The sequence below is a fragment of the Pomacea canaliculata genome, linkage group LG9 (genome assembly GCF_003073045.1).
Source record: "Pomacea canaliculata isolate SZHN2017 linkage group LG9, ASM307304v1, whole genome shotgun sequence".
In the NCBI taxonomy this organism is placed as follows: Eukaryota; Metazoa; Mollusca; class Gastropoda; order Architaenioglossa; family Ampullariidae; genus Pomacea; species Pomacea canaliculata.
In genome coordinates, this window is record NC_037598.1 from 18,474,694 (window position 1) to 18,500,766 (window position 26,073).

The following is a 26,073-nucleotide window of genomic DNA, read 5'->3' on the forward strand; positions in this document are numbered from 1 at the left end:
AAGGCCGAAGAGAAATCAGCGAATAATAGTCGAGCATGGGCTTGAGGATTCTGTGCGATCTCTGCAGTCTGTGGAAGAACTGTTTGCGACAGCGCAGAGCACTTGATGTAAATCACATTAGTCAATGAAGGTTCCTGATGTAAATGGTAAATCAAGTGTATGGGCACTGTTTTGCATAACTAGAAGTCTACTACAAAAATGAAAAGTCTAATTGTATATTTTAAACGCGAGAGATGTACGTACGTGTTTTCTCAGAGGTTTCACACCGTACGGACAATCAACGTCGGTTGACCGAATACTAAAAATACCACTTAGAGACGAGAATTTAAAACTATGAAATTTAATTACCTAATTTTCCTTCATAGCGTTTTTTCACCTATGCAACCGGACCCCATCTCCCCTTTTTAAGCCCAAAGAATTTGCGTACATTTTCTTCCTTGAACAGTAAATATTAAGCGGTGATTAGCTTAAGGTATGTTTAATCATCCTCCTCTTTTTCATCATATATGCTCATTCCCCCTTTTCCAGATGTAAGAGGTGGGCGGTCCGGTGGTGCAACGGTATAGCGCCTGTCACCAATACAATGAGGCTTGGGCTCTCGATCGGGCACGCTGTTCTGTCTCTGCATGTGACATCTGTTTACAGGGTTGGCTGCCTTGCCGCGATATAGTCTTATAGTTGCTGGCTCTGCGTCAAACATCAAGCCCCCCCTCCCCCGATCTAAGAGGTGTGCTTGAGAGTTATCTGATAAGAAACATACTGTAGAAATCCCACAAACATCATACCTGGATGTTATGCTTGTTATGTATACTGATTGATCCCTCATCCACAGAACTGGGATCATCTGCTGTAAGGTTCTGCTTGGATTTCTATTTCGTAAATATTGAAAGGAATTAGAAATACGCTTATGGTCTTGTTTAATGCGCCTAACATTATCTTGAATGAATGAAGTTAAAAAAAAAACAAAAAAAACCTGTAGGCACCAGGGGATGTAATAAGGCGCAACAAGTATACGTCTAACCAGAGGTCTCCGGTCTAAAGAATTAGGCTGTCGACCACTAAAGTCCCTGTCGGGTTTCGTAACCTCCTAACCGCGAATTCTCAACGAAGTAAAGGCAGAGATACTGAATAGTACTTATAGTATCTTTGATTCAGATGCATGCTAATTTCCACATTCCTGACACCAGGGCGATCATCAATCGGACTGCACGCGACATAAAAAAAAAAAAAAAATCAAAAACAATTAAACAAAGAAAAAACCTATCTTCACAATATATTTTTTTTTTAAACAGAAGTAATGCCTCATTTCACCAGTTAAGTGGAAAATATCGTCTGCCAGCAGTCCAGGGATATTAGTTCGTGCTATGACCGATCACACCCTAGCAATAGTATGTGATGGACAGGCGGTCACTGGCTACCTACGCGCCCAATCTATAAACCGCAGCCAATCGCGCATCATTGCTAGTGTAAGACAACTACAGCCTCCCTCCCAAGTTCTAGATGACCTTCTTTACCCTAGATTAACTTACTTGTGGTGCCCACCATTTCTAAAGAGTGGTCACTTCGTTAAATTGTCACCTGTCTAATCTCAACTGATAGATGCGCATGGAGTCGGCTACTGCCCCTCGATTACTTTGCATCGATCACTCCCCCATCCCCAATCTCTGCCTGGGTACCTGAGGTTGGTGACCCGACTGATCTGCACTATTCGGCAATGCTTATGACCCGGGCTGGCTCGGCCTACAGGTGAGTCCATCGCCGCTCTGCCTCCTTGAGCGATCTGACACTAGCCGTCCTTTTCTCCCACTTGTCCGTTCGCCTGCGTGTCTGCTCGACTTGCGGGAAAGCAAGAGTGTGACGCCAACACTACAGCCCTATACTAGTTATCATATGACAGTGTGTGTGTGTGAAAGAAATAGAGAGGGAACAACAAAACAATAACAACACGATTTTATATTTACACACACAGGTAACTCAGGATAAGAAAAAAAACGTACACAGAAAATGAAACTTTTTTCTAAATGATTTTAATTTTTAGAACTTTTCATCGTTTTTCATTTAATAATGGCCCATTGCACATATTTCTAAATTACAAAATGTACCTTTGAGAAAACGATAATTACAAACAGCGCATAAGGTTCTCTTAAGAGTTAGACGCACACACTCACAGCTTTCTCTCCAGTATGAGTAATCTCAACAATGACCAGGCGATTAATGGCATTATCCTGACATTATTCTAATGGCATTAGTTTCTCCACTAAAACAGTGTTTTCAGCTCAACAACTTTCACTTCATCATATCAGTTTCTTGAATCTTGCCTCTATAAAGAAATAATACGAAAAATGTTAACGGAGAACACAATACTTAAATCGAAATTAAATTAGGAAAATTAAAAAAAAAAAAAACGTGAAAGAAAGAAACTCTTTCTCCTTTTGGTGGTTGTGGAGTGAGGTCAAAGGTGCCACTCTTTTCGGGGCTTTTTATTGGGAGTATGAGGGGATGAGTACCCGTCTCCTTTTCTCATTCTCTCGCTCTCTCTCACGTGCACTCGGTCTGTTTTTTTCCGCTCAACCCACTAAGGAGCCAGGTAGTAATTTAACAGTTGGGTCGACTTGAAGAACTATGCTCTGCCACACAGGTATCAGGCTGGGCCTGCGGCCTTAGGCAGGACGATCTAACACTTCAACCTCCACTTACAAAGATAAATAACATCAAACATGAGACAAACGAGAACCAAAAACAGCTGCATGTGCTGTAGGAATTGTAAAATGTACTGCAACAAATTGTAACTTCCAAACTTCATGAAAACACCAGAATGGGTTATTTCACCCTTTTTGCCCTTTATAATTTTAGAGATTACTTAAAATTATAAATAAAATTCTGCAATCTTCTCCAAAGTGATTAACGCACAACAAAAGAACAAATAAATGAAAATTTCATGTTTGACATTATGTGCATCAACTTTTACAAAAAGCAGCCAGCTGCCTTGTAAATTAATCAATTAATTATTAAAAGCGGGGACGAAATGCAAACATTTTGTGTCAGATCTGTGGCTTCCATATCAAAAGTTGATATATACAGTAGTCACAAGGAAAAACAATTACTTTCTTTGTTTCTTTTGATTTTATTCTGTAACGATCTAATAATGTTGAAAACGAATTGGACGTATACATTCACGTGAAGTGCAAAATAATAGATGGAGGAAACTTACTCGATTAAGAAAAATTGTAATGAAATTGTACTCTGACTGAGAAACGAGCGACAATGCCATCACTGACCTAAACTCACCCTACGAAACAGAGTGTAATGCGATTAATGAACATCTGGCCATACTATGATCACATTTAGCAGACAGTTTGCTCATGTCGCCAACGACAACGACAACGACCTCGACATGTTAGCCGCCTTAAACACAGTCGGTAGATTCTCATGAGGCTTTTTCTTCATCATTATTTTTAGCAGAGCACACAGCCAAGGTTTTGTTAATCCATCAGGCTGAGTAATTTGTCTAAACAGTAATTAAATGGACATTAAATGAGCGTTAAAATTACTTTTGACACTTGCTTTTATTGTACCTTGGAAACTAATGCTCTTATTTTATGAAAATAACACGTTTATACATGTTTCTTTATCAAATAAGTTTCCGTGTCTATACAAAAAATATTATTTGATCAGAAGATTTTTTTTTTATAATTGGAGGAGGCCTCCCAAAAAGCAATAAAAATTCCCTAACGTGTCTAAATGAAAATTATTTCTTAAGCATGTGATTGTTGCAGAAAGGTTTGGCACTGTAAGGAAAAGGTTAACAAGGTTAGATGGATTAACATTCATCTTGAAGCTGGCATGGCATGGAATATACCATGGATCAGATTCTGGCAGACGTCACTGTTTTTTTTTTTTATCTGTAGATATTCTCAATAATGTAATAAATATGAAAGTTTCCGGTTTGTCATTACTCCTCTCACAGCGCTGTTAGCATCCTTTTTTTCATGAAAGACCTCAGCTCGCCCTTGACCTTTAGTAACCGTCAGTTAAAGGGTGTGCTCGTGACTTCAGACGATTTAGAGATGAGTAGGTGTGGTGCCGTCCAGCGCGCGTGTATACTTGTGTAAAGTTCAAACAGGCTCCATGCCTACTAGATTTCTCAACAACTGATTTTTGTGGCGAAAACTTTTTAACTAGGAATAAACGATTGTGGAAGTGTTCACAGAGGTAAACTATTTGCTCCTAAAGTATATAACCACCTTCTCCCTCCACACGCTTTCTCAATTACGCCGAAAAACATTCACAGTATTTTGGGATCTTGTATTCATATGTACGTTCGCACGAACACACCCACCCACACGAAAAAAAGTAACCGGAAGTTGTGGTTGCAGAAGAATAGATAGGCTTGTGGTTGGTGGGTGATGGTATGATGGATTTCAGAACTGGTGGTACAAGTCAGAAGCTCAAACGTTTCCTTAGAGACCTGAGGCAGGCTGTTTGCTGGGTATTGGATGTCCTCATGCCGATGCCACAAGGCACAAGGCTATCACTGTCACGTGTTCACCTGAAGTCACGTGAGCCAAGCTCAGCGAGAGGTGCGCCACGTCACGCAATGGCAGCCATCCCACGTGGCGGAACACCTCAGTTCCTGAGCGAGAGTCAGTGTCAACAGTTTTAAAGGTTCGATAATATAATGGTTTTATGACTCACATCAATAAAAATTCTCTGTACAATAGTGATTTACTTGTAAACTCATCACTATGCAACTCGAAATTCACAAAATAAATATTCTGATGATACTTTAGCATTCGAGACAGATACAATCATAACGACTAGATGACAAGTGGTAGAGTAAATTGAAATTAATTAAACCATTTCAAATCTCCACATCTTTAAAGCCAAGATACATGTTAACCCGGAGGTTGGGCAAGCATTAGCCTGTAGACTTGTTTGAGGGCATGCTGTGTGGGACATGGTCATTGAATACTGGTCTCGGAAAGGTTATGGCGCCTTTCAAAAGCCGTGCACTCTTCTTGCACTTTTTAAAAAATATTCACTCAGTCACTGGGCAGGAACTGCGCATCGGGAGTTAATGACAGGTTTGCTTTTAAGCTAAAAGTATGAGTGGCTTATATACATATGTCTGGTAAATTCTTCCGAAGAAAAAAATGTTTACAACTTTTTATAAAAGTGTGAATCTTGCTCACGCTGTTTGTATATCGACCTGCCATCAAGTCAAAGCCATATTAATTGTCAGTCATGCTTGACGAGAAGCCAGCCCAAGCTGGACCGGAGATGTTGTCATCAATCGACGATAGCGACGTTCGTCCACGCAAAGAGAGGACACCAGTCTTCCGACATAGTATATTTATATTGTCTGTTTCTGGTATGCATGCTTTCTTTTCGCATAAACGCATGTTTGTAGAATCCTTACAGTAGGAACCAAGGCTTCTTCGGGTCTAGTAGGATTGGCTATGAAGATAAATTAAATGTGTCAAGCAGGAAGCGACGGACATGCATTCTGTTGACAGTCTTCGGTACGCCCCCAACGAGAGGCTGCACAAAACCTCTTCTGCATCACTTGAATCCTTCAGAAGAATCACAGCCACCTTACATACCCGGCAAGCATTGCCGTAAACAAATTGTGTCACCTTCCGTACCCGCCATTTGTGTTAACCAGGTCACGTGATCCGTGGTTATTGAAAGCCGGAAGTTGATATGTTCTGACACCTTGGGGACTCACAGCTCAGGAAGATGGACGTAATTGTATATGTGATGAAAAATACATTGACAAACTGAACATAACACAGTAGAGGGATGTAGCATTAGTTTTTTGTGGAAAATTGTTTTAAAAACTTTTAGGTCTGTTTGGCGTTAGTGATAAATCCATCACTCTCGACTGACTTAGAAAGCAGTGGAATTCTCATGTGAGACAGTTTGGCACCGTTCGTAAGAAGACTCGCAACATCACGGGGTCACTGCAGCACGAGACTCAGATGAACACAGCGTCCATGGACCGTGACTTGGCGGGCACTTTTCGAAGAAGACTGTTTCGTTTGATCCTCCGCGGCGAGCGAGTGATCCCTGACGCCTCTCTCTCCTCGTCCTTGGGATCTCTGTTCTCTTTGAAAGAATTCTGGCGACTGGACTGAGCTTCGGCAAACTTCTCCTTCGCCTCACGAAGATGGTTCAGCCACGCCATCTGTGACGACAGACAGCAGAAATAAAATGTCTGATTACATTTCTATCGGCGTCAGTGACTCTGCATCTCTCCAAGTGAAAGGTAAGCTAAACTTAGATGATACACTTGAACCCCTACCTGAGCTGGGCTACAACGAGGTCGTTCACACCTCAACACATACCAATGCACATATTTAATAAGGTGACTTGACCTTAAAGGTCATCTAAGCAACGCGTAGGAGTAAAATTAGTTCTTCAAATAGATAAATCCAAGCTTGCGTACATAAATATTCATCCCGGTTGACATTAAGGGTATATTAATAATATGCAGTTTAAAAGGTCTGTAATCTTACATTTGTGTAAAAGTATGCAATAAGCAATACATTAAATATATTTTGCTTGCAAATTATATCTCATTTTCTAGTAATAAAAGATACTATACATACGGAAAAATGCTTCCTCAGATAAAAGGACTGAAAACTTCAGTCAAGAGGAATAAAGTGTAATATTATCTGGAAGTATTTTATACTTTTTCACGAAAAAGATATATTGATATTAAAAAAAACCCCAAAATTATAGCAGAAATATTTGGCACTCACGAACAAGTGGTTTATTAAAAAATATATATTTAGGACACAAGTGAGGATTAATTGACCTAACAACAGTGCAGGATAAACTGTTTGCGGATGTTGTACCTTAGCGGGCTCTGAGATGGCCTGCAGGGTGAAGACCCCGATGACCTGCTGGAAACGGCTGATATGCACGAGCACCAGAACGTTTTTCAGACCACTAGCTGCACAAAACACGAACAGTCTAACAAAGTGAAAATCTTGACATTTCTCATATCTACAATTGACTTATTCGAATAATGCAATAAAACAAAATTCAGGACATTTCCCGTGCCAGCATTTTACTTATCCGAAGAGTGTAACAAAGTGAAAATCATGACCTTTTCCTAACATACACTCGACCTTTCCCTACTCACCCGAGGCGTCCGGTGGTGCAATGTCGTGGATGACGAAGCGGTCCATAGGCAGAGGTTGTCTGAACACCACGTATGCCGCCCGATCAGCTACAGTCCCTGATGGCGATTTGGCTCCTCCTTCACTTCCCCCCTGTTTCTGCTACAAAACAAATTGTTTTTTTAAGTGCATGGAAGCGTTAAAAAGCGAATACAACACAGAACCATGTATAGAGCCCATTCATGAAAGAGTAAAATAAATAAACTAAGATTTGGCAAAGTGTTATGCGATACCAAAAGAGTAGAATGAAGAAAAGTTCACAATGGATGATGTTACGACTGTAGCGGTAACTTGGCTCGTTTAAAGATCTGAAAATCTGCGGTGTCACACTTTCCTGTACAAAGTCACTTCAGTCATCCGTTGAACAGAAGATAAAACACGTATACAGCGGCTCACACTGTAATATTTCTCAGTATTATTTCAATGTTCAACAACTCAACGTTATAACCACATAATCAGCGGACTGCCACACAGGCTACTTATATCCTATTACTTTCAACTCACACAGAGTACTACTTCCAACTCACACAGAGTACTACTAACAACTCAGAAAAATCGAATAACGACCACCTAGGTCTACCCCAGCTTTTTATAGATCCCCTCAAAAATGCTAAAAATGCAAAATAAAAAAAAATATTAAAAAATTAAGACGCAGTACGCCCTGACCTTGACATCGCCACTTCCGCCAAGGCACCGTCAAACTAAAAATACTCAATTTCGTAACATACCCTCCCACTTCAAGAAGAAACTCCGCAGGACTTTCTTCTACAAACATACGAAATGAAACAAACATTTTAAGGTATCATCCATCTTCTCAGCCAAAAACCAAATTAAAGCATGAACTCTCCTCACATCAAAACTAACCAGTCTCTTAACAATAAAGCTACTTAACAAAACTTCACACATGTAATTGCTAATCACAGTGTCCTTCATCGGATTGTAGTTATATTCAGCTCAGTTCAGTTCTTTGAGCCAACCCGGCTCAAGAAATCAGCACCAACATTGTCCGATCCCTTTACAGAGTCAAAATGCACATCAAAGTTCTGCAAAAACAGGGTCCACCTCATCACCCTATTGTTCTCAAATCGTGCAGTGTTCAAATAGGTGAGAGGGTTGTGGTCTGTCCGTATGGTAAACCTAACTCCTTCTAGGTATAACCGGAATTTCCTCACCGCCCACACGATGGCTAAACACTCCTTTTCGATAGTGGAGTATCTTCTCTCAGCCCCATTCAGCTTTCTGCTTGCGTAGCAGACAGGGAATAACTTTCCTTCGTGTTCCTGCATCAGAACCGCCCCAATCCCTGTATCTGATGCATCTGTGCTTAAAACGTACATCTTAGAAGGATCTGGGAGCTGCAGCACCGGGTCACTGGTCAGGAATGTTTTGACGGTAACAAATGCCCGCTCTTGCGCTTCACCCCACTCGAGTGAATTTGGCTGTCCTTTCTTTAGAAGGTCCGTGAGAGGGGCCGTCACGGCTGCGAAGTGAGGCATGTACTCCCGATAAAAGGATGCCAGGCCAAGGAAAGAACGTAACTGCTTCTTATTTTGTGGCCTTGGTGCATCTCTCACCTTCTTGACATTGTCCTCGTGCACTCCTTTCACTCCGCTCTTAAGACGATGCCCTATGAAGTCTACGTCATCAGTGCCGAGTATACACTTACTAGGCCTGGCAGTCAGGTTGTTCTCGACGATGCGATCAAGCAGCACGCGGATCACGCGGAGATGATCTTCCCAAGTCTGAGTGTGAACCAGTATATCGTCGGAGTAGTGCACGATACCCTCCAAGTCGTCTAATATCTTCTTTAAACCCCTCCTCAATGTTGCACCTGAATTTTCATTCCAAACGGCATTCTCAAAATTCGTATACACCATCGGGTGTAACGAACGCTGTTTTCTGGATGTCCTCTTCGGGTATGGTCACTTGCCAATAACCCTTGCTCAAATCGATTTTCGTAAAGAATCTGTCACCGCTCAGCTGTCGGAACAGATCAGCCGGCGTCGGCATGGGCTCTGGTCCAAGTGTGTAAGTTTATTAAGTTTCCTGAAGTCGACGCACACCCTGTTGCTTCCATCTTTCTTTCTCACTACCACAACTGGCGACGCGTAGGGTGACTTGGATTCCCGAATGATTCCCAAACGCAGCATTTCCTCGATATCCTTCTTCAAAGACTCCCTGGTAGCATATGGTATCGGGTAAGGCTTACATCTGACCGGGACGTCTGACGTTAATCGTATCTCGTGCTGGATGAGGTTAGTTTTTTCCCGGTACGTCCGTAAAGATACAGCTATGTTGTCTCACTAGTTCTTGTAGCTCTGCCCGTTGTTGGCTGGACAGATTGAGCCCGTAAACCAGGTTGTCCACCGACTCACCATGGTGTATGTCTCCCAGTTCGAGGAGGTCCTCACCCCCGTCCTCGACACACCCATCTTCATCGCTCGTGATGGTGGCCACTTGACATGATGCCGAGTTGCTCAAGCTTGGCGGCCCATTAGCAATCGAAGCGATTGCTATCTCGGTAATGTTTTCAGCCGCTCTATCTGGATCTCTCTCTATGTACCGCTTGAGCAGATTGGCGTGGAACACCTTCTCTTTTCCTTTTATAACCACGACATAGTCGTTCAGGCCCTTGACGTCTCGCACTGCAAACGGACCTTTCCAGTGCATTAACAGTTTATTGTGGTCTGAGGGTAGTAACACTAGGACTCTGTCGCCGGGTTTGAACGTTCTGTTCTTCGTCTTCCGATCATAGAAGTGCTTGGCCTTTCCTTGAGCCTTCTCTAGTTCAGTCATCGCTAGCTGTAAGGTTTCTTCCAACCTTTCCCGCAGCTCGAATACATACTGATAGCTGTTCCGAATTTCGGGTTCGTTGACCTCCTTGGTCCATAGCTCCTTCAAAATGTGCATGGGACCTCGTATGGTTCGTCCAAATAACAGTTCAAAAGTGAAAAACCCGTAGCCTCTTGGGTGACCTCCCGATAAGCGAACAGCAGTGCGTTGACGTATCGGTCCCACTGTCTAGGCTGGTCGCGGCACAGTTTTCTTAGCATGGCCTTAAGGGTACCGTTGAATCTCTCGACAAGTCCATTACACATCGGTGGTATGGGGTGGTGGTAATCTGGCGAATGCTGAGGAGCCTGGAGACCTCTTTCATGCACTCAGACACAAACTGCGGTCCCAAATCGCTAAGTATTTCTTCTGGCACTCCAAGGCGGCTGAATATTCCAATCAAGGCTTCAGCGACGGTCTCAGTATCGATCTTCTTCAGAGGACCGCTTCTGGGTACCTGGTTGCGTAGTCAACTAGCGTCAGGATATACCTATGTCCTGACTCGCTGGCGGCTTAATCTCACCTATGAGGTCTTACCGCTACCGCTTAAAAGGCACATCGATCAGCGGCATCTTCTGTAAAGGTACTTTAGCCACCTTGCCTTTATGCACCGTTTTCTGACAGGCATCGCAAGACTGGCAAAAGCGGGTTACATCCCCGGAGATGCCAGGCCAGTAAAAGGCTGCCGTGACTTTGTCCAAAGTCTTCCTGACACCTAAATGACCACCCATGATGGATGAATGTGCGACGTCCATCACTGACCGCCGTAAGGGAGCTGGACTAGCACTTGGCGGACCGGCTGCCATTATGGAAGTTTCGCTGGCGGAATATGCGGTACAACACCCCTCCTTTCTCCTCAAACCTGATCTTTTCGTCATCTTCTGTGTACTTGGCGACCTGCTTGGCGACACTGATCCAGTGTCGGGTCATCTCGCTGCATCGAATGAGTTCTTCTTTATCAATGTCAGGCATTCTCACGTTCGGTATGACAGCTAAAGCTTGGGTTTTTACCTTTTCTTGGGCCGCCTGTGTCTAGTCATTACAGCACATGTGTGTTCCCACTCTGGGTCGGGGTCATCAGCGGCTCTAGCGCCTTCAATGTTGCCGATGATCAGATCATATGGCGGGTTATCGAGGCATACTGCATTCACCTGGCCACTGAAATACGGCGATGATATTTCAACATCAGCAGTCGCACATCCTGACTATGCCCATGGCAGCATCTGAGCCTCGAGCTGTTACCCGTGAACTGGCCTTCTAACACAAGGTCTTTCCGGATGACGACTCCAGAACACCCAGTGTCCCTCAGCACGGTGACGTTGTTACCTCCCACCTGTCCGCGTGACACCGGCATATTACCAATGTCGCCGGTCGTTCTCATGGTAAACGCGCAGTCTACCACTGGAGTGTGCCGCTCGTTCTGGGTCGTGCTGTCAGTAGCGATCGTGTGTTGTCGTCGGCCCTCATAGCTTGGCCCTTGGCTATCTCCCTCACAAATGGCTACGTTTGCTGACATCACAGGACGACGATTCGACGGTTGCGGAGTCCGTCGTGTGTTTCCCTCCAATGTTTGGCGGCTGGTTGAATGTCTCATCGAGTTTGCTCGGGCACGCATGGCTTTGTGACCCTTTCCACCGCAGGAATAACACCGCAGCTCGTTGCCTTGATGCGATCGTAACCTTGGCTGCGCTGGGCAGATGTGGTGTTCTGGGCCGTGTCTGCTGCAGACAGGGACCCTCTTAACCTGGCTGTGAACTCTCTGCCTTGCGACTGCAGGTATCTTGTCGCAGCATTGGACAATGCTTCCAGGCTTTGGTCTTCTTGCTGCTGTAAGAAGACTGCCAAGTCTTTGGGGCAGGCTTCGATGAACTGCTCTTTGAGTACTATATACAACAGACCATCGAAGTCCGTCTTTTGCCCCGCTGCCTCAATCCATCTATAAAGGTATGCTCTTAACCTTTCTGTAAACTGCTCGGGGCTCTCCCCTTTCTCTGGTTTACTTGCACGGAAACGTCGCCTAAAGCCATTCTCCGTGAAGTCATATCCACTCAACAGCGCTTGCTTCAACTGATAATAGTCTTGAACCGCTTCTGTCGGCATGCGTGAATAAATGTCCAGTGCATGCCCCGACAGTAACGCACTGAGCGACACCGCCCACTCACTTCGTGGCCAACTAGACAGCTCAGCATGGCGCTCGAACCGTTGTAAATAACTGTCCATACTGTCTTTTCCGTCTACAAATTTCGGCAAACTTTGGCTCTCACACTTCACAGACACCTCCGACATGGTGACTGCTGGCCTCAGACGCGCCATCTCTAATTCATGCACGCGTTGTCTTTCTCTCTCTTCATGTTCCAGTTGTAATTTCCGCAGTTCTCGCTCTGCAGCTCTTTCTTCTCTCTCCCTCTCTCTTTGTTCTCTTTCCATCTGTTTCTGCTCTCTTTCCCTCTCCTTCTGTTCTACAAACACTTTTAACTCTTCTCTCTCCAGGCCTAATTCTTTGCCTAACTTCACTAGCTCCTTCGTAACTTCCATGGCTGTACACTCAACTCAAAAAGATTCACTCACAGTTCTCTTGTCCTTTCTACAGCAGCTTCTTTGTAACGGAAACGATGACGGTGCAGATCCCCGGACAGGCCCCCAGATGTTACGACTGTAGCGGTAACTTGCTCGTTAAAGATCTGAAAATCTGCGGTGTCACACTTTCCCGTACAAAGTCACTTCAGTCATCCGTTGAACAGAAGATAAAACACGTATTACAGCGGCTCACACTGTAATATTTCTCAGTATTTATTTCAATGTTCAACAACTCAACGTTATAACCACATAATCAGCGGACTGCCACACAGGCTACTTATATCCTATTACTTTCAACTCACACAGAGTACTACTTCCAACTCACACAGAGTACTACTAACAACTCAGAAAAATCGAATAACGACCACCTAGGTCTACCCCAGCTTTTTATAGATCCCCTCAAAAATGCTAAAAATGCAAAATAAAAAAAAATATTAAAAAATTAAGACGCAGTACGCCCTGACCTTGACATCGCCACTTCCGCCAAGGCACCGTCAAACTAAAAATACTCAATTTCGTAACAGATGACAGCAATAGGTATTTTGACTCCTAAAGTCACAGGAAAGCTGACTTAAACTATTCTGCTTTGAAATTTAAACTTTCTCAAAGAAGTCTCCCGTTATGTGGTTTAATGCAAAATACATATGTCTTACCTTTCGTTGTGTTTTCTTGATCTTCGTTATCAAGAGCAGATCATCGAACAGAAACAGATGCACCTCAATCGGTTTTGGAGATTCTGAGAAGAGCAATGGGATAGTTTCAATACAGACTTTATATAGTAATCACACTAGTGTCAAACGGCAAGTTGCAAATAATTTACAAGTCGACACATTTTGCTTGTACAACTAGTGGTGTCTAAATGTATCAAACATTCCATGTTTTATTTCTAAATCAGTTACTTCAGTTAAGCTATGCTGACATTCACAGTAACTGTGAACAACAAAGGTTAAAGTTAGAGCCGGTCTGTGGAGTATTTCGAAGACAAACACTATATAAGTGTCTACAACATATGCATATTACAAAAACTGAAATTAGAGCATGATACTGCACATAAATTCTTCCACATTTCCCTCGATATTTCTAGCTGCTGGCACACCATGTTTGTACGCTAAATGTTATAGAGCTGGGGTCAGAGGTCAGCTTACCCAAGAGAGTGAGGGGGCCTTCGTGCAGCAGTTGTCTTGTGGGACAAGTCAGGAGCCGCTCACAGGGCTGCTTGCTTAGCGAGGCCTTCAGACACTGAAAACATGAAATTAATGAGTGTAATTGTGGTAAGATATACAGGAATTATGGTTAAAAATTTACAGAAACAGATAAAAGAAACAATAAGCAATAAAGCGTTGTTATAAGGTAATTATCTGTACCCTCACACAACATGGACAGTTTTTTTAATTTTAAAGAGCAGTGCCTTTGGTAAGAAATAACACACACAATAACACTCCAAAAAGTAATTTGAAAATATGAGAAAATCTTTAATATTTTTGCTCTTTCTGCATTGTATAATGTTGATATACAATTTAGAGTCATTTCTACAACGGACAACAAACATAATACCAAACCTTGTAAGTAACAATAGACAATAAGATAGAATCAGCATAACGTTACTTAAATTGAAAAAAATGAGTATGACAAACAAAAAATAATTTCAGGTGTGTTGCGGATGAGGAGAAGGGAAAGACCAAGAGCAGGCCTCAACTGACATCAGGGATGACGCTGCGTGGGTCAAGGTCGGTCACGGTCGGCCAAACGATTTGTCGCTGGATCTCCTGCACGCGCTCCACGTTCTTGATCCACTTCATCTTTTCCTCCAGCTGTTCTGTTGTTACACAGAGGATATACATTACACTTCATCTTTTCCTCCAGCTGTTCTGTTGTTACACAGAAAATATTACACTTCATTTTTTTTCTTGCATAAAGGGGTCAAAGGTTCGATGCTGGTGTCTGCTGAAAGGACAAAGATGTCGTCGTCGTCGTCGTCGTCGTCTGTGGATGCCCATATGTCGTGACGCCACACTCGACTTCTCAGAGCCCACTAATTCCAAAAGGTTTTTGTGACAAGTCAGGAAAGTTCGAGACAAATACGATTAGGAAACACAAACACTTAGCTACTGTTATAAGAAGGTTTACTGTACACATCCTAGAAAAGAAACGAAGACGACAACTGTTACAGGTCCTGATAAAGATGACCGTTAGCTGAATCAGAGGAATTTCTGCTGCTGTCGATTGATTTTTCTAACTGTATCTTTAGATTTTGTGCCTTTACAATTCTCGTTTCAAAATTTATTCATCTCTGCTAAAATTCTAACCTCAACTCCACAAAAGTGTAAAAACAGAGTATCTGGCTGAAAATTGTAAAGGTAATATAAAGTATTATACTAACTGTAGATATTTGGAATAAAGAGTTAAAAATGTTTAATAAAAATAATATTTATAATACAGCTAACGAATGCGTTTCGTTAATACAGCTATTTAGTTGAGATGGGAGAGTGGTCAGAGTGGTCAAGCGGCAGGCGGCACTCACGGAGCGACAACTCCAGCTTCTCGATGGACTCGGTGACCATCTGGCGCTCCGTCTCACTCTCCGTGTACTTGCGAATGTTGGCCAACAGCAGCGGCAGCTTGGTGCAGTGCTGCATGGGTGCTACCAACAGGTCCGTCAGCTGCAGACGGTTGCACCGCGGGTCCTGCTCGCACCACTGGACACATGATATTATTTATTTATTTATTTTACAGCGCAGTTATAAGTAACGTTTTCCACCCACCCTCCTGGCATCTGTTGTGTGGACGTCAGGGGGAAGTTAAAAATAAACATTTTTTTTCACATCCCGAGTTCAGGATGGTTCTAAAAAAGAAACATTCTTCTAGAAACTACCTGACTTTCATTTGTGTGAAACTTTCTAAGTAACATTAAATAATTCAATCAAAATATGTACAAGCAATGACTAAAGCAATCTTAAATGCGAGGCAGAATTTATCTACTAAAGACACATTCGATGAAAAGAAGTCAGTTCTGAAATAAAAAGTAAATAAATATATGGGACTGGAATAATACCTGTCCACGATATTCAGGAGTTGATGGAAATTGTACATACCCTCTCAAATTCGGAAAACTCTGGATTTTGTCTCAGCTTTTCCAGGTAGGTTAAGGCGTTGGTGTAGTTGATGCAGTAAGTGTGGAACACTGCACCGTCCTTGGAATGTGTGGAAAACTGCAAAAATATAATTGCCGGTCGTCTAATGAGGTTTGGCGTCGCCGTCATCGATGTCTACTCCTCCGCTCATTAATCATTGCGGAACATGATACCACGTGTAGATGTCTAGATGTGTGTACACTTCCTTCTAAAGAATTCAGCAGTAGTGGCTTGTTATTGCGTCTAGTCTAATATCTGTTTTCATATGTACCTGACATATGTTGAGGCCATAATCACAAGCCTGTGTCTGCAATCTTTAGATAGTGTGTATATTAAGATGGTCCGTATATGCCATATAAACAATAACAGCAAAGTTAGCAAAGTTCAGACGACCGCTGAAAGAAACTCACCCTTTGAAAGGCTTTGATGAGCACTTTTGTTCGACCGAAGTCTGTGACACTCATGTCTTTCAGCAGGGCGCTGATGAAGTCTTTGCAGAAGGTGTAACTCACCTTGAAGGGAACAAGGCAACATGGTTATAAGCCGTAGTCACGTGGTGGATGTACGTGGAGATTTGTGTGATGGGAGAGAAGGCAAGAAGCCTTGAAATAGACTAAATAGACTAATTACACAGCCTTCAAATAGAGGAGAGACTAACAGAAAGAACGTTAGCACAGCTCAAACTGCGTGGAATAGTTGGCTCAGTTTATGGAGTAAAAGCAAACCAAAAACAAACAAACAAAAAAAAAAAAAATAAAAAAACAAAACAAAAAAAAAAAAAAAAAATGAAGAAAAAAAAACAAATGAAGAAAACCCCCCCCCCAAAAAAAAAACCAAACAAACAAAACAAAACAAAAAAACAACAAAGTTTTCTTACGTAGCAAAGCTCGTCCAGGTTACCGAAGATGTCCTGAGGTTCCGTAAACATCAGACTGCCTTCAACCTGCACTTTCTTCAAAGGCTCCATAAATGCCTGCACATTCAACGATCATCATTAATCATCAATTATCAATCAGTCATCAATCAATCACCAATCATCATTATCAATCTTCATCGTCGTCTTCGGCAGTAGCAGCAGAAATAGAAGCAACAGAAGAAAAAGATAGAAACATCTTTTCCTAAGTCACTTGTCTTGATAAAGCCGACTCTTCTTAGTTTGTTTTAGGAAGACTAGCCATGAGGATCGGCCCAAAATGCTGAAAACTTTTTTTTAATTGTAGATCTCTTTGGTTTTGTTAAGATAGAAAATGCAAAGGTGTTGTTTATGAACGTCGATGGGTAAGACTCAGGAGCTTATGTCATCGTCAACATGAATGTGCTGGCCAGTCTCTCTGTCAACCCATCCACCCGCTCTTTGATCTTCACTTTCGACATACAATGCTTTGTTTCCGAATGTACAAACAGCAAAAACTCTGGCAAAATACACATACATACACACACGCCTGATGATACACTCACATCGTGCACTCTCTCTCTCTCACTCACTCCATCCGTCTCTTGTCTCTTCACACAATCTTAGTTCCTACACACTGTTTTGAAAGCCACAGCTGGAAACACGTTTTATATTGTTTCCTAAAATCTGGTGTTGACAAAAGTTTGCGTGTATCAGACATGTTGACTGAGCACACATCACAGTTTTGTACCAAAGCTGACAGACTCACGTGTTTGAGGACCATCAGATGGTCGATGAGAAACACACATTCACTCTTAAAGAGTTCCCACACTGCTTCGCGCCGCTTCCTTTCTGTGTCGGAGATGATGATCGGTGGACTCTGCTTGTCTGAACTGGCAATCAGGTCTGACCAGTGGACGATCTGAAACAGAACAGTTGCTCACGTGAAATAATAATGGCAAGAATTCTATTCCTTTATTTACTTGGAGTTCATAAATGATACCAAAGCACGACCCAAATGAGCACGAAGTACATAACATTTTATTTTTTAAAATTGTACATATTGGAAGCAGTCTGCCCTCATGTCATTCTACTGGACCAATAAAACTGACCAGATGCCCAAGGACTTAACTGAAATAACTGTAGTCACATGACAAGGACGGTGAAAACACACGATTCTCAGACAGACAAATCCTGGAAGGATAAAGTAAAGAATCCTCTAGACAGAGATTTATACAAAAGCCAGGAAGCACAGAAACTGGAGGTAAATCACCGAGACACGTGGCTTGTTTCTCGAGACAAAACAATTTTCAATCAGCAAGACAACCAGCGCTGAAATAAAGAAGAAGGAAAAAAATCGAAATGACAATGAAACCTGTTGGAGTAAGAAGTTGACAGGAATCAGTTAATTAGTTCTCAAAGAGACAAACACAATGTAATATGATCGCCTTTAGTATTAATTAGCACAGTTAATGAAAATCTAAAACGGGGAAAGCTTGAGACTGAGGGACGAAAAGAGGAAAGGAGAGTGAAAGACAGAGACAATGAAAGAGCGAGAAAACAAGAGAGAGGAGAGGAAGATCAGTAATATGTAAAAATATGTATGTTTCAGTTAGTCTGATGGAAGCTGATTAACTTACCCTTTTGATACAATAACATTATACATGTCCAAGGTGTAGAATAAGAAACAGCCCACAAATAAATAAAATCAAAACAAAAACTTAAAAACCAAACCAATAAACCTCCCATACAAATATGCAATCAAACCAAAGAAAAAACCTCCATGTCGTGAATCAAAGAAAAAAAAAGCAGAAGGGTTAAAAATAGCCTACATAAACACTTTATTTCCACGAGCTTTCTGATTGCATCGTCTGCTGATAATCAAGATTGTGTGGACACAAGCGGCAACCTGACAGTACAGACAAGAAACTGATTGTTTCTGAGTATCCTATTGTCTCTCCAATCACCAGGGCCTCAGTAATGTTAACAGGAAGAGAGAGTGTCTGTGTGAGAGTATGAGTGTGTGTGTGAGTGAGAGAGTGAGAGAGAGAGAGACTGCATTACAGAAAACGCGCTGCTTACACTTAAAATTCTGTTCATCCATTTCTTCTTTCTTTCTTAGTTTGTACAGTTAGTCACTCGTGTGAAAACAAAGTGTAGTCTATCAGACGAAGTGTGCATGCCACTAAGCTCTAGTCTAAACTGCTAGTTACGATTAAAACAAACAACACATTCCCAACATCCCGTGATGTGTAGTCCAGTGAATTTCGCCATGAATGGGTCAAAGGTCCTCTTTCCTCTGACACACGTGAGGCATATGTGTATGTGTGTAGATATATATAGATCAAGTTACAGCAAGGTCAGCTAGTAGAATAATGGCTAGAAAATAGAAAAGCTAGCAAGATCCCACAGCAGGTCAAACGGAGGATAATGCAAGACAGAACTAGGACTTGGAGGGCAATGGTAGAAACATTCACACACTCAGCCATGAGAGGTCACGTGACTACAGCAAGAGCCGTGCTCATCTGTACAGTCGCTTCACAGTTCCTCTTTACGCCTCTTGTGATCATCAGGGACTCGCTTTCTGGAGTGATGCCTCGTTTCCAACTTGTATCCCATTTATCAGAAACACATCCCCCTGCGTGCCCAGAGCGTGGGCATAACGGTAAACAGGTTATGAGGCAGTCCGCTAAGCGAGATGGATTTTGTCCTAATGTCATGCCAGGGAACAAGAATCTCAGCTTACTGCACCTCCATCCATCTCGTGAAGCCTCATTTCAATAATGTTCGCAAATACCAACACTGTTTTGCTGTTAGTAACAGCTGTATCATTAGCATCACACAGCAAGCTCGTGCTCAGTCATGCATGTTGGGGATTTATACAAAACCTGGCGAAGAAGAAACAGCAACTCCAACGACGACCAGTGGACACAGAAATCTATGCACCCCAAGGCTCGCTTGTGAGGCTTTATTCATGTAGAGAGTTAACTAGGGTTATATGTGGTGGATGGCCAGACAATGACAATAAAACCGAGGAGAAGAATGACAAACGAGGGTTTTACTGATTAGTCTGTGGAGGAAGCTTATCCTGAGAAGTTCAGATTACAGAGGAGGGCGGTGCTGGACATGGTGCCGAGGCCTGTTTGCAGGACCCACGCATCGTCTCAGACCAGGGAATTAATGTGTGGGGACTAGACCGGCACAACATTACCTATCTGACAGGGACAAGTATGTATTGTATATATGTATCCTTTACAGGGTCTCACCTCAGCTTCTCCTCTCTGCAAGTCTCCAAAGTTTCGTTCGTGATTAATGGCGAATTGAGATTTTCTTGAAATTAATATTATTATTATTACTGGGGAGCTGGTGAAGCTAGAAAGAACTGAAGCCCCAGCAAATACCACGACAGCCGGTCAAAGACCTGAACCTGAGTATCTGTGTCTAGTGTCGCAGATTCTTGCCCACACAAACATAAGAAACACAACCTGACCACCGCCTACCTTGTAGGCAGCGAGGTGATTGTCTTTAAACTCCGAGGGTTTTATTCGACGTAGAATATCCTCTAATTTCGTGAGGTTCTCTTTACTTCTCGTCTTCATCTGCAACAGAAAATATTCATGGACCAAGCATGGTTAGACGTGTGAACAAACGAAAAATGTGGAAGTCAACTGGTCAGAGGGAAGGGTTGACGGGTGGGCAAGGAGGGGATGCTTATCAATTTATGTATGAATGAATAGACATAATAATATAAATTGCTTCACTCATGCACGTATATGAACTTTTATACACAAAATATCTTTCTTAAGTGTTAACTCTTCACCATCACACACACACACACACACGCACGCACACACACGCACGCACGTATGAATCTGTTGTAAAGTTGCATCAAAAAGCTCATTGGAAACTAGCGAATTCTCCACTAGTCGTGAGTACAGGTGTCATTAAAGCTCTCATGCATGACGATTGCAATCATAACCTATTTTCTGTTTATTAATCGTTTGCACACAGAGAGAAAACTCACTTACTAGCTTCAGCAGGGAAAATGGCTGCCTGCCCTTTTTGGATGCATCTGCAAATATCGGAGGTGACAACAGCGCATAAAGAACGCGTTCGAGGTTTGCGTGCCATTTTTTTCTAAGTTCGATCTACATTGAGGACAAAATCGATGGAGAAGACACACAGGCACCTAGCACAGCATGGTGAACAGAAAGAAATATTTAACAATAAGGCCACATCAAACTTTCAGCAAACGCCTTTGAAACAAATAAGTGTTTTCGTTTTATACAAAGTTAAGTCGGCCAAATGATTTTTTTTAAAAAGGATTTAACAATTTCTTTTGTCTTCACTTCAGTCGTTTCTTGATTTACAACCGCCTGGCTGTGACGTCATTGAAAGATCAGGTGACTTGGAAAAACATAATAAAATGGAATAAAACAGAAATAGAGAGAAAACTTCATCTGAAGTTATCAGGATTTTGCACCTACATAACTGTCGATAAAATAATGCTAAAAAACTTCAGAAAGTGCTGGAAAAGGCAAAACATCCCTCTCTGATGCTACCTTAGTGCTGTATTCACCTATCTACATCTCTTCGCCAGACTTAAAAAGAACAGTAAACACTAATCTCGTTGTTAGTGGGCTTCTGATTGTTAAAGGGAAAGGTAGTATTGGTCCATTGAATGGAGAAAATACTTTAGGGGACATATTTACCTTTTATAGGGTGATCACAGGGACATTCCAATACAGAGGGAACCTCAACTTTGAGTTTTGCTGCAAGAAGGACGACTTGTCGACTGTTGGTATATTCTGTTTAAAACTTATGGTAATGGCCCCGCAATCTTAATTGTGTAAAAAAGCACACGAAACTTAGTAATTGTTCTACAGAGGATATATTTCTCACTTTGGGTCTTGGATGTACATCGGTCGTCTTTGTTTAGACATCTAAAGCCGGTCCTGTTTCTAAGAATCGTTAAAAGGAAGGGAAAAAATAAAAAAATGGAAGGAACAACTAAGAAAGAAGGAAGGCGACATGAAAAAAGAAAAAAAAAAAAGAAAAAGGAAGGAGAAGTATACGCTTACCTGTGCCATCAGGGGGCGCTGCAATCGGCGGTCCCCCGTTTCTACCGGCGTAGAAGTCCGCGATGGTGTTTCGCTTGATGAGCTTCTTGTGGTGCTCCTGCACCAGCAGGTCGCCGGGGTAGATGTTCATGGCGAGATCCACCGAACTCCGCCGCCGTCGCAGTCGCTCAGCGATGTTACTGCAAAGAACATCGTCAACAACTTGAAACAACGTCTTCTGTCACGTGGTCTAAGCAGCGTAGAGACACGTGGACACACATGGATACAATGACTGTTCCTGACAGCCGACGCTGACACTAAGAGATAGCAAGATAAATTTTGTTATATATTAGATGTGATGGTCGGTACATCAGGTGTTTACCAAAGTTAACTTTTCTTGAGCGTGAAGCTCGAAACAAAAACATTAATAATTGAACAACTCGGTTCTGACTGAAATTTGGGATAAAAGTATCATCCTCATCATTGTATCCACCATCACTACCACCACTTCCACTACACCTCCATCTCCTTTCCTAACATTATTATCATGAACGTCATCACCATCATCAGCATCATGAGTGATATAGTTATACTCTGATGTAGTAGTGGCGTTTCCATTAAAAAAAACTGAAACCGTAGTCTGCTGTAGTAAAGCTGTTTAATCAAACTGTTGATATAAAATATTTTATCAAACAATTTGCTGGATGCCATTCAAAAACAGCTGCGAACGTGACGAATGACTTGGTCTTCCAGAGTTCAAAAGAGAATATAAAAAAGAATAGGAATTCTATTCCTGAAATGCGGTGGACATGAACAACCTGGCGCCACACTGTGCAAGAAATGAAGAGCTGTAAGGAATACACACGCTATGGCCGACGCCATGGCCAGCTTCCAGAGGGCGCCACCCGCTCCGACAAGGCGCTGACGTGTCCTGTGTCACAGCCTGTGGTGGTCGCAGTCACACGGTGCTTCCACCGTGACACATCAACGTGCGATCGTCAGCGTGACACGTGGACGAGGAGATCATCTCGTGTCACCTTGTCGCACATTGGTCACCTCTCATCGGGTGACGACAGCGGCGAGGTGGGAGCCAGTTGGCTGTCGTGACTGGTACCCGTGGTTGTGGCGGTGTTTATGGCACCCGCTTGCAGTGGAAGAGCCGGGCGTTCAGCAGAGAGGGTGGATGACTGTGTCACGGGCCTGACACTAACGTGCTGTCTGTGCAACATCAGCAGCCGCTGACGTCAGACCGTTGTGTATTGATGCGACCAAATCACAGCTCTTCATTGGCGGGTACAACACGAGAAACGACTGCAAGTGCAAGCGCCTTACTTTTTTCATTTTCCTGTCTTCATTCCTTCCTCTCTTTGTTTGTTTGTTTGTTTCTTTCTTTGTTTCTTTCTTTGTTTCTTTGTTTTTTTTTGTTTGTTTGTTTCTTCATTTCTTTGTTTGTTTGTTTGTTTCTTTCTTTCTTTCTTTCTTCCTTCCTTCCTTCTTAATGGATACGATCATGACTCGGAGGCACAGTCTGTACGGTTTGAATCAAAATGAACACTTCTGACACACCCATAAACAAAGGACTGAGTGAGCGAGTCGGCGGGTAGATGAGTGCGTGGGTACGCGGGTAGGTGGGTAGGTAGAGTTGAGTTCAGAAGAGAGTGGAGAAGAATGTCCATATTGAAATAAATATCAGTTCACATTAAGTGACCACATTGAATAAGGTGCAAGCATTGTCAGGGTTATTGATGCAAAATAGTAAAAACCGCTGCAAAGCCAAGAAACACGAGGAATAGAAGACGAATAATAAAGACGGAAGGAGGGAAGGGAAGAAAGGACGAGTGAAGGAACATTGGAATCAACGTCGGCAACATTCCTCTACAACCATAGACCACCGACATACTGTAACCAATATTTTTATTTTAACATCTACACATGTGTGAATCCGTCGACAAGAACAGAGACTGTAGACATCACCAGCTCGTGTATAGATGGTACAAATGACCAGACTCTGCCCGCGACACATCACATGACGGACTACACAAAGACAGACTCAGACAGACGACTTAACTGCGGAAGTTTGACATGATTATCGGCATGAGTTCGAGATGCAGGCTGTCGAAGCCCGCCTGCCGCACGCCGGAGATTTCCCAATACGAGGAACAGCGAGTGTCGGTCGTGCAAGGACATCGGGGCGTGAACACCTCCACACACAAATGTCAGGTGCGGGAACAACGGGCGAGGCATTTACCCACAATTCTTTCGATATTCTTTAGCGCCACACTTTCACCGATCTTAGCTCACAGCAAGAAAAAGTATTTTGAGAGTTCGAGTTACAATGTATTTCGGGAACGCTCTACTGATTCCAGAGCTCAGTTTCAGAGGTTGGATTTATTTTAGGATTATCTCCTACACGCACGGTATTGCATTTCTCATATTTCTCATAAAAGGATATTAAAAGTAAGCCCAAAGCATAATGGCCGTGGGCGTAGCGGAAGTGGAATGAAAGTGGTTCACCGTGTCTAGGTGTCTTTCTCCTTTCCTAATAAATCACGTAGTCATTTGCTTTTTTGGTGGACACCGTTCAAGTTACTGCCATTACTGAGCACATTATAAACAAAACTCTCATCTGAGAAATGTTACAAAGTCGATGGTTGTTCTGAAGACGCATGAGGTCTGTAAGTTTGGAAAGAGAAAGGCAAACTTCTTGAACAGAAATAAAAGTCAGGACTGGTGTCCTCCCCTCTCTAACCAATGAATGTAGGACACTCATAGTTGCTTTTGAGAGCTGTGAAAGTATTTTGAAAAGACATTTGGAGAAAGTTGAACTGAAAATAAATGTTTATTAATGACATTTTCAATACGTTTACGTATTGAGCTACTGCTGGAGTCTGTTTATAAACGATCCTTGCTGTTGCGATAAGAGAGTAGCTTGCAGTTGTCCATGATATTTACGAGATCTCAAGAGATAACTCTAGTTTTTAAAAACCAAATGTATGTCAACTTTACTTTTATTGTCTACCAAAGGTCAACTACTTGAATAAAATACACATGTCCATTTATTTGAGAACTGGCTCGGTTCTAAAGGGAAACTATTCAAGTGAGCAAACAAACCCGTTAAAGCTATTTCTGGCCGCGGCTTTAAATCGACCTTTCCCAATTATTCTACGATTTCTTATAGTGAGCCGCACTCACTTCCAGTTCTGCTCACTCATGGGTGTTAGGAGGTGCTTGTCATGAGGTTTTGCACGTCCCAAGCCATCCTCTCCCCTACTCGGACATACGAATGTCAGTACGCACACACAGACACACAGATACACAAGGCAGACGCGATCATGAACGTGAATTTTTTTTTTTTTATATATAAAAACCTAATTTGTTCTAAAACTTTGCTTTTATTTTTATGTAAAAAAATGAACTTTGCTTTTGTAGAATCTTTGTGCACCAAAAGTTTTCATGAGCAGATGGCACACAGGTGTTCTCACAGAGGTTGGCTAAGATGGACGCCCGAGTATATAACGAAGTGTTTTTGTCCAACAGGTGATTTCGTAGGTGAAAAATGGTGAGGGAACCGGGGCACCCATAGGAAATCTCGCGATATCCAAATGTCACAGTCAGAAAAAGTAAGTGTGCCCTGAGACAGTTTGAACCATGACCTTATAATCGCGAGTGTGGTGATGACAAGCGGCTTTGCTTTGACTCAGTCAAGCGATGCAATGAAGCAATGTCCTCGACATCCTGCAGCTAAATTCTAAAACATTCAAGTCTGCTTTGTGAAGTTTCGCTAATGCGAGGACAGAAGGATTGTAATGTATATCCAGACCTAGTGAGAGTGGAACTGTAATAGGAATAAAGGACTTGCACCGCATGGGGGAAACTAAATATGTCGGGTAAACGAAGTCTGTGTGCTTTGTGTAAAGCAATCTGTCTTTCGATTAGCTTGCGGAGTTAAATGCCACGGCCAACCGGAAAAGTCATCATATTAGTTACTCTACTCTTCTTCCTCTTTGAAACATTGCAGGATACAAGCTTGGAAGTTGAAATATAAAAATAAAAAAAAAATTGTGTCTTTCTTCAGTTAGTTAATATCGTACATGGAGCCCAAGGGACAGCAAACATTGCTGTGTAAGAGCAAACTCAAAACCAACGCAATTGTGAAGACTCTGGTCGTGAAATATAAACTATGTTAAGACTGCAATGCATCGACAAACTGCAGGTGAACGTGAAGTCATTGGAGTGTGACCTTTGTAACTGGGTCAGTGGATTTCCGCGCACTGCTCTGAACTGAAGCAAGGCGAGTCGGTCTCCACCAGCGAGTCGCTGGATGTACGTCAAGGGAGTTGTAGCAGCACCAGTCGAAGTCGATAACACTTGAGTGGCTACACCACCAGCCACCG

The 26,073-nt window shown here is 42.5% G+C and overlaps 1 protein-coding gene across 4 annotated transcripts in view; it reads right to left on the reverse strand.

Annotated features, from left to right (window-relative positions):
• Window positions 1-2,010: 2,010 nt before the first annotated feature.
• Window positions 2,011-26,073, reverse strand: part of LOC112572072 — a 131,544-nt gene continuing 107,481 nt past the window's right edge. For 3 of the 4 annotated variants that reach the window (XM_025251595.1, XM_025251597.1, XM_025251594.1), the window contains exons 7-20: window positions 21,701-21,879; window positions 20,648-20,691; window positions 20,120-20,218; window positions 17,389-17,541; window positions 16,605-16,700; window positions 16,138-16,239; window positions 15,689-15,805; window positions 15,118-15,292; window positions 14,297-14,412; window positions 13,742-13,835; window positions 13,250-13,332; window positions 7,151-7,289; window positions 6,861-6,958; window positions 2,011-6,187 (exon numbers count right to left, since the gene is read on the reverse strand). In XM_025251595.1, the coding sequence (XP_025107380.1) occupies window positions 5,978-6,187; window positions 6,861-6,958; window positions 7,151-7,289; window positions 13,250-13,332; window positions 13,742-13,835; window positions 14,297-14,412; window positions 15,118-15,292; window positions 15,689-15,805; window positions 16,138-16,239; window positions 16,605-16,700; window positions 17,389-17,541; window positions 20,120-20,218; window positions 20,648-20,691; window positions 21,701-21,879 (1,705 nt within the window). In that variant the 3' untranslated portion in view covers window positions 2,011-5,977. Of the gene's footprint in view, window positions 6,188-6,860; window positions 6,959-7,150; window positions 7,290-13,249; window positions 13,333-13,741; window positions 13,836-14,296; window positions 14,413-15,117; window positions 15,293-15,688; window positions 15,806-16,137; window positions 16,240-16,604; window positions 16,701-17,388; window positions 17,542-20,119; window positions 20,219-20,647; window positions 20,692-21,700; window positions 21,880-26,073 lie in introns of those variants that run through there. The other variant, XR_003100937.1, reaches the window with a different exon arrangement.